Source organism: Bubalus bubalis, chromosome 9, assembly GCF_019923935.1.
Source record: "Bubalus bubalis isolate 160015118507 breed Murrah chromosome 9, NDDB_SH_1, whole genome shotgun sequence".
In the NCBI taxonomy this organism is placed as follows: Eukaryota; Metazoa; Chordata; class Mammalia; order Artiodactyla; family Bovidae; genus Bubalus; species Bubalus bubalis.
Genome location: NC_059165.1, coordinates 61,651,185 through 61,666,177, shown reverse-complemented (window position 1 = coordinate 61,666,177; position 14,993 = coordinate 61,651,185). Strand labels below are relative to the sequence as shown.

Sequence of the window (14,993 nt, the reverse complement as noted above, 5' to 3'; positions counted from 1 at the left end):
ATTGCCTTCTCCCATTTTAAGCCTACTACCTAGTTAAATCATAACCAGGAAAAATATATGTACATATCAAAGAAGATTCCCCTGACTAGGAAATCTTTTAACCATTGTTAACAGTTTTTTTTTTAATGTAACAACAAATTCACAGAATTGTGAATTGTGTTTTCTACCAAAATACGATGTATAAACAACTGGACAAACTATCATGAGCTAAACCAATGGCTGATAACATTGACAATGAAGGGAATGATTGTCATAACCTGGGGGAAAGGGGTACCAGTGGATCTAGTAGACAGAGTCCAGGGATTCTACTGAATATCTTAAAATTCAAGGATAGCCCCTATACTAAAGAATTACCTAGCCCAAAATATTAGGAGTACCAAGGTTGTGAAATATTAAAATATTAACATAAGAGTTACCTACGATAAATGGAGAGAATTCTGTCCAGAGACCCAGACACCTTCCCAAATGAATGATTAAAGTATGAACGAATAGATTTTATTACAACAGAATTACAAGTATCACCTCAAGTACCGCCACACCTATCTGCATACCTATTAAAGAAATGGGTGTCTTATATGGGTGTGTGTGCATGCATGTGTGTGTGTGTATGGGTGTGTGTGCTAATGGTTATGTACATGGGCAATGGAGGAGAATGGTGGTTTTCTGAAAACAGGCCAAAAGCATTTATGCACATCTTAAATTCCTTCACAAGTGAATACTGACACAGAATAATTAGTAAGATATATATTGTAACTCCATAAGTAACACAGTACATGATACTGTCGTACTTTTAAATGAGTAACAGTGAAAATGACACTCTCACTGACAGAACAGCTTCTGACTGGTAGCATCAGTGAGAGGCAGTAACTTTATTATCACTAAATCTTATTCCACTTATTCATTTATAAATTTTCAGTCAAAACTGAAAGATTATCAGATTCTTAGAACTTTAAAAGACCTGTCTACAATTCTATAACACAGGGAAAATGGAATCCTATCATTATAAAAACAAAATGAATGGCTCTAAAGACATAAAAAAAGCTCAAAAAACTCTAACACATCAGTTTCATTATATATATTTAATGGGTGCAAAAATGCTTATTAGGTGACTCAATATAAACATCTGAAAAAATACCTACTTCCAAGAAAAGAAATTTGAAATAGATTCAGAAATTCAAAACAAAAATAATATTTCTTGGGACAAAAAAAGAAAATTACACTTTGAAAAAAGGTGACGATATTGATACTTTATTCTGAAACCTGTTCTTTGATCCAGGTGGCACAATAAAGAAACAAAACTGAATCAGGCTAACCATTCCTGAATAAATCAAGTATAAAATGAGCTCAATCATCTAGCTGTATAGAGAAAAACATACATAACAGGATCATAAATTATCACTGTATTGACTTTTAACACATAAATAAGAGGCATCTATTAACTTAGGCTTGCTTTTAAATTTTAAAAAAAATAATAAATTTAAGAAAAAAATAAAATGGAAAAATACTCTCAAAAGGAAATCCTCCTCTTCTAACCATACACAAGGATATATACAAACAAAATATCCAGCTCTCACAGCAAGTAGGGATTAAGGAAACAGTTATAATTTCTTACTATCACTGAATTTCTCTAGAAGTTCCATTTCGAAAATTTAAAGAGATTCCACAATACAAAGAAAAGCCAGAAAAAATATACAGAGTGAAGTAAGCCAGAAAGAAAACACCAATGCAGTATACTAATGCATATATATGGAATTTAGAAAGATGGTAACGATAACCCTATATGTGAGACAGCAAAAGAGACACAGATGTATAGAACAGTCTTTTGGACTCTGTGGGAGAAAGCGAGGGTGGGATGATCTGAGAGAATAGCACTGAAACATGTACATTATCATATGTGAAATAAATTGCCAGTCCAGGTTTGATGCATGAGACAGGGTGCTCAGGACTGATGCACTGGGATGACCCAGAGGGATGGGATAAGAAGGCAGGAGGGAGGGGGGTTCAGGATGGGGAACACATGTAAACGCATGGTTGATTCATATCAATGTATAGCAAAAACCACTACAATACTATAAAGTAATTAGCCGCCAACTAAAATAAATAAATTTTTTAAAAAATCCAAAGAAATGGATAATACAGTTGATCTCTGAACAACACAGGGGTTGGGGTACCAACCCTCCACACCATTGAAAAGTCGTGTGTATCATTATAGCAGGTCCACCAAGTCCACAGTTCTTCATGTGTCGATTCAACCAATTGTAGATCATGTAGTACCGTAGTACAAATTTTTTGAAAAAAAAAAAAAGGTAAGTTCAAACCCATGTTGTTCAAGAGTCAACTGTATTACATGTCAACTTCATAAATTTTCCTATGTAATGAAACATGTCACACTATTATATACACATGAATACCATTTGGCTCAAGAAACAGAAGCATCTCATTGCTTCTTGGTTCTTTTACCTTTCTGCATACCTCACTTTTATTTTTCTTATCCATCCCAGGTAAGCCCTACTTTTAGTCACCACCAAAAAATTAACCCAACAGAGACAAATGAATTTCTTTACTTGGTTTGCAATCTGATGTCCAATTTGATATTTTATCACGGGGTAGCAAAGAATCGGACACAACAGAGACTTTCACTTTCCTTCAGGCATCCAAGAACAAGTTTTAGGTATAGTCCAAATTTAGAATCAAAGCTATCTTCTGGCTTTTGCTAGAATATTCAATCAAACCAAGGATAAACATAGTAACATCACCACTAACCAACATCATTGGCTATTATGGGACCTTCTGCTGCACATCTTTTTTTGTTGTTGTTCCTTCTTTTCTCTCTCTTTGTTCTTATCTCCTGCTTTTCCTCTTTCTCATCTTATATCTTAGGCTCACTAAGACCAATCATAAAAAGTAAACAGCACTACAGGAATCTAAGAGGTTGCCATTCCTTTAACTAGACAGTTCAGCCCCAAAGAGCATATGTATTCAAATGGGAACTTAAGACATTATTCTCAGAATTACCATAATTACTGCTTACATGTCAAGATTTCTAAAAGATAAAGATTTTGAAATTAAATGTTAAGGGATTGATTGGTAAGATTCAGATTATATTACCTTGAGACAGTTGCATCAAGTGAATATGCAAACTTCCAGGGATAACAGGTTCAGGAAGTTCTTGAAGGAAAAACCTAAGAAGACTAATAGCTGAGGGAACATCTGCTTCCTTAACCAAATCCACCTCTTCTCCACTGTCGTATCTCTGCCGAAGCCACTCCACTGTCTCAGCATTTCCATTGACTTGAAAAAGTCCTTGTTGCTCCAGACCTCCTACATTAATTAGTTCAAGGCAAAAATTAAGTAAGTTTCAACTACTATATATATTCATTCTCCAATGAACTTAAAATATTCATACTTTCAGAAAGCCATTCTTGTCTCCCTGATTGGGCTGAACACCTTCAAATCACACATCTAAAAACACACACTGTCTCTGTCTTGAGGGATATTGTACTTTATCCCACCCTCTTATATTCGTTAAAAAATATTCTTATCATCCCTCCCACTAAAATATGCTCTAAATCAGGCATATCTGAATATATAACTTTAAGTGAAAGATACACTAAAAAAAAATAATTTCCATCAGTTTTCCTCACAATATTGTAGACATGGAGTACTGAGGAAAAAAATAATCCAAGGTCAAAAAGGGATAAGTTGTGTCTATTAAAACAAAGGCTAGCCCTCAAAGGAAGGAAATATATACCATGTTCCTCAATATAGTCCACTACATGGCGGACTATGAACGGAACCTCATTGTCTGGATGTCCTCCCTGCTGCAGCTCATCAAGTGGAATTCCAAATATTTTGTTAGCAAGAACGGAGTTGCAGTTACTCAAGGAAGGGGAGGAGCTCTTCCTCATATCTTTTTTGCAGCCAGAAATCAAAGCTGTCTTTTCTGCCAAATGAAAGGGAAAAAAAAAAAAGACTATAATGATTAACTGGTGGCAATATGACTACATACATGAAAGAAGAAGGCTGTACACATGAATGTGTTCTTATCTATTAAATATGTTCCAGTTACCAGGCCCATAGTGTGTTCTACAATTAAAGCTCAATACAATCATCTAAACATTTTCTCTACTATGTGAAGTCAGTTCTGAATGCCCCCTTTAGTGAACATTGCTCACTTGTGTCCGACTCATTGCGATTCCATGGACTATACAGTCCATGGAATTCTCCAGGCCAGAATACTGGGGTGGGTAGCCTTTCCCTTCTCCAGGTGATCCTCCCAACCTAGGGATCGAACCCAGGTCTCTCACATTGCAGGCAGATTTCTTTACCAGGTGAGTCACCAGGGTAGCCCAAGAATACTGGCGAGGGTAGCCTACCCCTTCTCCAGCAGATCTTCCCAATCTAGGAATCAAACTGGGATCTCATGCACTGCAGGCAGATTCTTTACCAGCTGAGCCACCAGGGAAGCCAATACTAATGCCATGCCATGACTGCCTATTTATCAAACAATGGCAAAACTGATCACTGAACTTCACAACGGATATTAATGTCTCAATGACAAATTAAGGGGCAAATTTTGCACCAATAAGACCTTACTGACCAAGCTTAATAAAACACAAGTAAAAGGTCAAACCTAATCATTTCTAGACTCTGGTATATGAAGCTCATCTAACCACTCAATTCATAAGCAACCTAACAAGAGAGAATCTTTTTTTTTAAATGATAGGCTAATAAGAACAAGATTAACTAGTTCTTATTTCTACATGACAGAGCAGCCATGTTTTTATAAACAAAGGAAATTCTTCAGCTCTAGGCATCCTGGTGGCTCAGACAGTAAAGCGTCTGCCTGCAATGCGGGAGACCTGGGTTCGATTCCTGGGTTGGGAAGATCCCCTGGAGAAGGAAATGGCAATCCACTCCAGCACTCTTGCCTGGAAAATCCCATGGACGGAAGAGCCTGATAGGCTACAGTCCATGGGTTCGCAAAGAGTCAGACACGACTGAGTGACTTTACTTCTTCTTCTAGGCATCTACCTTTAATGAGAATGTTCTTTTATCAATCCTGCTGCTTCATAATTATTCAAAAGAAAAACTTCCACAGTCTGTCTAGTCCAGAAGAAATAAATTATTCATCTTAACTCTGTAGGACTTGTGATCAATAAAGAATCAGTGGACAAAAACAATGTTTCCAATTTCTGAATCATCAAAGAACAAATAATCTCAATAAATATTCATTTTCTAAAATAATCATTTATGGGAATTCCCTGGTGGTCCAGTGGTTACTACTCTGTGCTTTCATTGCTGAGGGCGTGGTTTCAATCCTTGGTCCGGAAACTAAGATCCCACAGCCCATGTAGCATGGCCAAAGGAATAAAAAATAAAAATGAAATAAAATTTTATTAATTTATATAGATAAAGGAAAGAAAAACTTTTTTCAAAAATTGATAATGAACAAAAAGACACCAACTGAGCTTTTTTCATCACCCCAGAGACACAATTCCTTTCACACTACAAGAGAAAGATAAGAGCAAAACAAAAAAAAGCTCAATATTCTAAAAGTTTACACAAATAAATATATATGTATATGTCCATATGTATAAAAGGTAAACCCACTGGAGAACAAATGAAACTTATATAAATAGTAAAAATTAACTTAGGGACAGGAAAATGCCATAAATGTAAACAGTTTCAGACAAGCAAAATCCATTCTTTAACACATCTGATGTCAGCTAATAACTACAAAACCTGAAGTTAACTAGTCAATAGCAGCAATAGGAAATTAATTCTAAAATCTCTGTGGATATATAAGCATGGGATAATTACTATTGTGAAAACTTACCTTTGAGTACTTAAACACCTAAGTTTAAAAAATGGTTTCTGCACCAGCTACCCTCACTGAGCAAGCATTCTTTTGTCATTTATGGCTGTTTGAGATTATGGCAGAAGATCAGCCTATAGTTCCTCATTGAAGAAACGCAGAACTCGATCAGTACTTCAGCAGTTAATCTAGAAGAAAAAAAAAAATTTCTTTTAATTTCCTATAACATCTTTAACTGTGAGAAGAGACTAGAATAAGCAGTGAATCTATTCAGGAAGGCAACTAAAACAAAAAGCATTCTTCTGCCTAAAAAAAATCTGTCTGAGAGGGATTTCCCTGGTGGTCCAGTGGCCAAGACGCCAAGCTCCCAATGCAGGGAGCCTGGATTCAGTCCCTGGTCAGGGAATTAGATCCCGCACACCGCAACTAAGACCTGATGCAGCCACATAGATAAATAATTTTTAAAAAAATCTGTCTGAGAACAAGAGGCAAAATCTTACACAAGGTTTCAAATTATGATGGCTAACCTGGGTATGAATCTTTCTGCTAAAGATAAACAAACGCATTGCACAGGATAATCTTTGACAGCACACATCTTCAGGGATTACACCATTCTCATAATACATTTTTCCTCAATGGACCCTTCATTTGTGCACACACCCACACACATCCCACCCAGTCCTATTCCATCCTTACTCATATACTCAGAACTAAACATGGAAGCACTTTTAGATCAGAGTGAAAGACATGAGTTTAAGCTTGGTACCACACTTACATACTTTACTTTGTATACAAGAAACATTCTGTTATCCAGAACACAGTAGTACGCACCTTCTAATTTGAAGAGGCAATAGTGCATGTTGGAAAAGAGGAGTTTTCCAACTAGAACTAGAAAGTGCATATGCAACGTGTATACACAGCACTAGAAAGGTGCATATTCAAATATTAGCTCTGTAGATGTGATCCTGAACAGCTTCCATGTCGCTAAGCCTAGGTTTCCTTATATAAAAAATACCTACACGTGTTACATTTTACTGAGAAAATCCATGCATGCATTAGAAAGAAAATCAATTTCTTTCTCTTCTTGACATACTGTTAAAAGGCCAGCAAAAGAGGCTGTGGAGAGACAGAAGGGCAGGGAAAACCTGTTGGCAATGTGTTTAATATTTGGTCTCATCATCTTCTGTAAATTCTAATAATCTATGTAAAATCTTCTAATAAGCTCAGTACACTGCAGGTCCCTGCTCAAGAGGGTTCAGGTAAGCAGAAGAGTATTATCATACAGTGTGGTTTTCAAAAACGTGTTAATAGTAACATATACCTCCAGGAGGAACATTAAAAACGGAGGGGAAGGAAAACCACATTCCCACAACAAATGTTTAGTAGACGATTACTTCTAAAACATCCTGAAATGCCTGCTAAAACATGTAGTCTCTTACATGAAAAACAACTTCAAAGTTATATAAGATCTTTTAGAGAGATTAACTTCAGGGACAACACATCTAATAACCAACCAACCCTCCTCTGTGATTTCAGAACTACAATGAGCAATGAAATCGAGTATATTTTGTATAACCACACTCGCTAAATCATGGAGCTAGATGCAACACATATATTTTACTAACTGCAACCCACTAAACAAAACATTTCACCTTAAGACAGCTCATTTACCCCTCTTTTAAAAACTGGTTACCCCTAGAGAAAATCTATTAGTAAATAGCCTGATTCATTCTGAGTAACTCTCAAAAAGGTTTCATGACCAGTCAACTATTTTATAACCTACATGATTTCAAACTTTTAAATCAGAAGAAAAGTAATAAAGACAAAAGGAGATAAAATCCCCTGTGACTAAGTCCCCTCATCTATTCTCCTTACTGATATCCTCAATACTCAAATCTAACCTAAATTCCCTGCACAAAATTCCTCAATTGTTTTCCAATGCCTAGAGCCCTAGGCTCCAAATTTTTCAATCAGGAAAAAGATTACAACTATACCTCTCATACATATGTATATCTAAGGTAAAATATTGAATACCCTAAGATATTATGAACATAAGAAACATAACACTCTAATAACATTTTTAAAGGTAATTCTCTGGCAGTTTAGTAGTCAGGGCTCTGCACTTCCACCCAAGAGGCACTAGCTTGATTCCTGATCAGGGAACTAAAATTCTGCTTGCAGCACGACTCAGCAAAAGGAAAAAAAAAATTAACATTAAAAATAAACAGAAATGTAAACTGTATTCCTCCACCTCCACACACATTTTAACAGATCATTCTGCCCATTCAAAGTGCCAGCACCTCACTTTTGAGACCAGCGACCTACAGCACTGCTTTCCTAACTTCATCTGGGGATGGGGAAGGGTTGTTCAATATACAGATATTCAGTATACAGCCACAACCCCAACCTAGCATCCATGAGAACCTGGCCAGGGCCTCTGTATGTTTAATCAGCTCTTCGAGGGACTGTAATACATACAAAGTTTTATGAACCTCTGACATACACCATAGACTGCAAACTCTATTGCAAGGCCTACAAGTACTTCACCTAAAATCTCCTTTCCTGACATTCCTCTACCTCACTCTGCTGCTGCTGCTGCTAAGTCGCTTCAGTCGTGTCCGACTCTATGCGACCCCATAGACGGCAGCCCACAAGGCTCCCCGTCCCTGGGATTCTCCAGGCAAGAACACTGGAGTGGGTTGCCATTTCCTTCTCCAATGCATGAAAGTGAGAAGGGAAAGTGAAGTCGCTCAGTCGTCTCTGACTCTTAGCGACCCCATGGACTGCAGCCCACCAGGCTCCTCTGTCCATGGGATTTTCCAGGCAAGAGTACTGGAGTGGGGTGCCATTGCCTTCTCCACCACCTCACTCTACTCTCCAACAATATTTAAATACTTGAAATTCACAAACCACACCTCCCAAGCTGTGCGTGCATTCTGTTTTCTGTCTTGGAGCCCTAACTCAACACCATGACAAATTCCATCTTGTACATCAAACTTCCAATTCACCATCAAGTCTCAACTTTACTTCCTCTGTCAAACCCTCCATGACTTCCTGAGGCAAACAGTTCTCCTCTTTTACTCCTATTGTGTTTCTTACCTTTTTAGCAATGATTCCATAGAATCTAAAAATACGTCTGTCTCTTTTTTTCAAGAGAGGACCTTGTAGGTAGCGACCCTGTCATTTCATCTTTGTATAGCCTCATACAATCCCTAACACATAATTTAAAGTTTAAAATATATGTTGAATAAAGACATAAATAAGAAGCATAAATAAGAATAACACTGGCTACACAAAGAAGATAAATAAGAACTGAACATCTCCTTAAGTGATTAAAAACTAAATAAAACATCAAAAGTGGCTGCCGTATTTCCTTCCAGCAACAAAGATAATCAAAGCAAGAAAGAAAAGCACTTTATAATAACTTTAGAGTATAATATATAAAACTACGAAACAATCACTGTTGTATATCTGAAACTAATAATACTGTAAATCAGTTATAATTTTTTAAAAGAATGAAAAGAAACTCTGATTTATATCTGTAAGCACTTCGTAAGTTATTTCTCATACCTAAAAAATGCTATTTTTTTTTAATATAAAAGGCACTATTCCCCTTTTACAGGTACTGAGCCTCAAGGCACTGAGCTAAACTTCAAAATTTGTAAATGATGCTAGAATGTGCTGCTGGATCTAACTCCAAATCTAACAGAAGTAATTTAAGTCTTAAGAAACTAGAACATGAAAATGAGCAGTATTATACAGGCAAAAAGATTTACTCTCACATCTACTTGGAAATAAGCCACAAATCTGATTTTAAAAGCCAAGGAACCCATAAGGTACCTGAAGTTAGTCTCCAAGATAGATGAAGAAACTTCCTCAAAGGATGACCTTTTAAGATATTTATCAGGAGTCAGATCTTGAGTTTTATAAAGTTCACATAACAGTGCATGAAAAACAGGTTAGAGTGCTGGAGTGATGTTTAATCCTAAAGTATGAGAAAATGTGACACTTTAAATGACGTTTCCTCATGAAACGGTTTAAGTGTGTGCTAGAGCAAGCTGGCTCCCAAAATATTCCTTTACGTGCACTCCGAGGTCACTGGTTACTACTTTAGCATGATTTTCTACCAAGTCAAACTGAGTAAATGTTAAATTAGTTCTTCCGACTAAGTACCAACATGACTGAGCCTTTCAAAAAAAAAATAGCTCTACAATTTAGAAGATGACACAAAATATCTGAGAAAGCATATATGCATTAAAGAGAACACATTCTAGTCAATCACATCATGCGTATGATCTCAACTGTGACAAATGTTGACTCTTCAAGACTCCTCTGTTCTAGTAACTTTTCACGTTCCTCCACTGAAAACGTGCTCACCTTGGGCCTACTAATGAGTATGATCTTAAGACTAGCATATCATTTCTTGCTGCTCTTTAATAACAAACTACAATACACTTCTTTTTTTTTTTTTAACCATTGGAAGTAATTCCACAACTTGTTCTAACCAAATGGATCCCTTGAGAGCAGAACATTTCTCTCTTTTTGCACAGACCTGTGTAAAAATTGCTGGGGGGGTATGGGGCAAGAGTGACATACAAACAAAAAAGCACTGATTATACTTATTTTTTGTATACGTCTTTTCCACTTAATTATGAACTTTGAGAGGAAAAAAAAATAGATTTCAACTTTGTTTCCCAGGTTGTGAATATTATACAACAGCAGAACTCTAATATCTGAAATGATGCTATCATTTCTGGTATACTTTCCAGTTCACTATCCAAATGAATCTTCACAACCATTCCCTGTGAAATAAGCATAGTAGATTATCATTTTCTTTCTCAAAAGAGTAACAAAAAAAAAATTTCAGAGCTTAAGAAACTGGTTTAAAGTCACTTGACTAGTGAGTAGGTCACTAAAATAGTCAGTAAAACTCTAGTCTGCTGCCTTTTAGTTAACACTCTTTTAGACAACAATGACTGCAGCCAACACTGAAAAAACTGTCTGAAGTTTCACTGAAATGTATGAAATGATACTTCATAAAGGTAATTCATAAAGCAAATATTCTGTACTTGCTATTCAAAAATCATTATGCCAACACTTGTATATATATCTTTTGAAATTATTAGTTTCAAAAGTGGTTCTACAATGAACCACAATATAGTCTGCTTTTAACATAAAAATATTTTCTTATCTGATCCTTAATTTGACCTCCTTCACTTTTCCAAATTTTTAATCCACTGTGTGTGTGTGGTGCTCGTTGAGTTCAACTCTTTGTGATCCCATGGACTATAGCCCACCAGGCTCCTCTGTCCATGGAATTTTCCAGGCAAGAAAACTGGAGCGGGTTGCCATTTCCTCCTCCAGGGAATCTTCCGACTCAAGAGATCGAACCACATCTCCTGAGTCTCCTGCATTGGCAGGCGGATTGACTGGTATCCAAAAGACCTCCCCCTGGTCTTTCCCCCAAATATGAAGCACCTACTATGTCAATCAGCAAGTGATATGAGCTTTATTTTCACTTTTCCTTTTCAATTACAAGGAACAGCAGCCTGATACACAAAAACAAAAATACATATTTTAAGTAAACAATTCAAGTTTTTCTATTTTTCCATTTCAGAAAAGGGCAATAATAGAAACCAGACATACATTTCTCTGAAAAATGCTTAAAGCCACAGAGAATAGAATTATTACACATCATATACAAAAGAAAAAATATACTGAAGTTAGGTAAAAACCCAACCAAAAAGATTTAGGGTATTTACTTCTCTAGTAGAAATCTAATAAGTTTCATTAAATTATCTTGTCAACCCACTGCATATCCCTCAACCTAAGACTTTTATACTTGCTGGTTCATTTACCCCAAACACTGTCCCTTACTTCCTCTTTCTCATCTTCCACTCTTACTCAAGTCTCATTCTTGGAGGGGGTTCTCCAACCCATCTAACCTAATGATATCCCCTGTTAATTTTCTTAGGGCACGTTGTTCCTCAGCTCTAAAACAATCATCGTAAGTTTTATTATACATCCCCTTCTGTGTCTGTTTAAAGTCTCTTTCCCCCAAGAGAATATATAAGTTCCTTAGAGTCCACTGGTGGGTTGCTTTTTTAAAAAAACAGCTTTATTAAGGTGTAATTTACATATCATAAAATTCACTCTTTTCAAGTGCATAATTCAATGTTTAATAAATGTACGGTTATACAACTATAATCAAGTAACTGCTCTGGTTTTGCTCCTTCATGTAGCTTACATTTAGAAAAAGAAAAATATCCAGTGAGTGAATAAATAAATCTGATAATGAATTATCCTCCATACCATTACAATTCGTACCTATCTAGTGTACTATGTGGAGAAGGCAATGGCACCCGACTCCAGTACTCTTGCCTGGAAAATCCCATGGACGGAGGAGCCTGGTGGGCTGCAGTCCATGGGGTCGCTAGGAGTCGGACATGACTGGGCGACTTCACTTTCACTTTTCACTTTCATGCATTGGAGAAGGACATGGCAACCCACTCCAGTGTTCTTGCCTGGAGAATCCCAGGGACGGGGGAGCCTGGTGGGCTGCCATCTCTGGGGTCGCACAGAGTAGGACACAACTGAAACGACTTACAGTACAGTTACAGTGTACTATGTGATTGGGAGTTGGTGCATTAAACCCACCTTTATTACATTCTATTTTAAAAATCCTTCATTATTCCCATTTCCAATCAAAGTCAGCTCTCCTATAAGGTCCCAAAGTGAACCACCCCACATAGGAGCCTACTGCATCACTTGGAGAACATTGTTTCAGGTCAAGTTCATGTGTACATACTACACTTTCTTTTTCTCCACCCAGTAATCCCCTCCTCTGCTCCTAGCTGTGTTAACAAAATATAAAGAAAGGAAAGTTTAAGAGCATTAACCCTACTCATTGGAGAGGACAGGATCTTCATTTAATGCATCACTTTTGTAATGCTGAGGTTATACAAGTAAGTTCTCCATCCTGATATATACCTAATTGAGATCTTTTTAATGCAGTGTGACTTAGTAAATAATTGTAAACCTTTTTCAGATGAATAATCTCTTCCCTGTTTATCCATCTGTAAACAGAAATTCTCCCCCCCCCCCCCTTTTTTTTTTGGCCGTGCCTTGTGGCATGTAGGATGTTAGTTTCCCAAGCAGGAATTGAACCAATGCCTCCTGCAGTGGAAGCACAGAGTCCTAATCACTGGACCACCAGGGAATTCCCCAATTTCTATTTTTTTTAATTTCAATACTTCATTTTTAAGAACCATTAAAGTTTTCAGATAAAAGATTTAAATCATTTACAAAATGACTTTTTGAAAGTAACTCAACAACAAAGAAACAAATTCAATTTAAAAAATTGAGCAAAGGGCTTAAACATATTTCTCCAAAGATACACAGATGAAAAAATGTTCAGCATCAGTCTTAGGGACACGCAAATCAAAACCACAATGAGATACCTGTTCACCCCCATTAGGATGGCTATTACCAAATAAACCAACAAATAAAGAAAGGGAAGTAACAACTGCTGAAGAGATGGAGAGAAACTGGAACCCTTGTGCATTGCTAAATGGGAATGTAAAATGGTGCAGCAGTCCTGGAAAACAGTTTAGATGTTCCTCAAAAAGTTAAACACAGAATTATCAGCAACTTCACTCCTAGGTATATACCTAAAAGAATCAAATGCAAGAACTTAAACAGATACTTGTACACCAATGTTCATAGCAGCATTACTCAAAGCCAAAAAGTAGAAACAATCCAAATACTCATCAAGAGATGAATGGATAAACGAAATGTTGTATATATACACACGATGGAATATATTATCCAATCTTAAAAGGGAAGGAAATTCTGATACACACTACAATATGAATGAGCCTTGAAAAACGTACTAAATGAAATATGCCAAACACAAAAAAAGGACAAATGCTATTTGATTCCACCTATGTAAGGTACCTAGAACAGGCAAATTATAGAGACAAAAAGAAGAAGAGCAGTTACCAGGGGCTAGAAGGAAGCGGGAATGGGGAATTACTGCCTACACAGTTTGTTTGGAATGATGAAAAAGCACTAGAAATGGAAACTAACAATAGTTGCACAAGGGCTTCCCCAGTGGCTCAGCCTACAATGTAAAGAATCAGCCTTCAGTACAGAAGACGCAGGTTCAATCCCTGGGTTTAAAAGATCCCCTGGAGGAGGAAACCCACTCCAGGATTCCTGCCAGGAAAATCCCATGAACAAAGGAGCCTGTAGGGCTACAGTCCATGGGGTCATAAACAATTGGACACAACTGAGCACTCATGAAAGCAATGGTTGTACACCACTGAGAATGTACTTAATGCCACTGAATTCTACACTTAAAAATGGTTGAAATGGTAAATTTTACATTATACACATTTATTACAATTTTTTTCAAAATATAGCTACAATTTATATTATTATGTTCTCCAATATTAAAGTCGGTACAACAAAGAGGGAGGGGCTTTGGCAACCCACTCCAGTATTCCTGCCTAGGAAATCCCAAGGACAGAAGAGCCTGGTGGGCTACAGTCCATAGGGTCGAAAGAGTCAGACATGACTTAGCAACTAAACAAGGGAAGCCATGCTCAGACTGAGGTTATTCATAGATGATAATAAAAATAGCTCTTTTATTGGTGGGGGAAACTGACATGGCACAATACATTCATTTCAGTCATTATCTCTGTCCTAAAACAAACGGCATTCTAATAAAAACAATAAAGAGTAGGGAAAACTGTGTTCAGGAGAAAAGAGATATATAGCAAAATTGTACTTTATGATCAATTTTTTTGTGAACCTAAAACTTCTCTAAAAATAGCCTACTAATTTTTAAATAAATAAAATTTTAAAGACATAGAAAATGCTAGAATTCTATACTCATATTAATACCAAAAAATAAAACAGTATATATGTAGTTTAAAACACATATACAACGTAACATTTACTTCACCTAAGGAAGAATTTTACGACACTGATAAACCTTTCTACATCTTTCCCAGGATTTAAGAAATGTCCCAGATCCCTAACCGGTAACACAATTAAATCGTTGAAAATACGGCCCAAATTTTAGAAGAAGCAGAGATTAAGAAAGTAAGAAGCTACCGACAGATATACAAATGAGAAGCAGTTCATTAATTCCATTCAACAAGTACAGGCA

At 36.6% G+C, this 14,993-nt stretch overlaps 1 protein-coding gene across 8 annotated transcripts in view; it reads right to left on the bottom strand.

The window, feature by feature from the left end:
* FAM13B (family with sequence similarity 13 member B) overlaps positions 1-14,993 on the bottom strand; it is a 77,577-nt gene that overhangs the window by 61,247 nt on the left and 1,337 nt on the right. For all 8 annotated transcript variants that reach the window (XM_025292637.3, XM_025292643.3, XM_025292641.3 and 5 more), the window contains exons 2-4: positions 5,840-6,006; positions 3,752-3,943; positions 3,109-3,321 (exon numbers count right to left, since the gene is read on the bottom strand). In XM_025292637.3, the coding sequence (XP_025148422.3) occupies positions 3,109-3,321; positions 3,752-3,908 (370 nt within the window). In that variant the 5' untranslated portion in view covers positions 3,909-3,943; positions 5,840-6,006. The remainder of the gene's footprint in view (positions 1-3,108; positions 3,322-3,751; positions 3,944-5,839; positions 6,007-14,993) is intronic.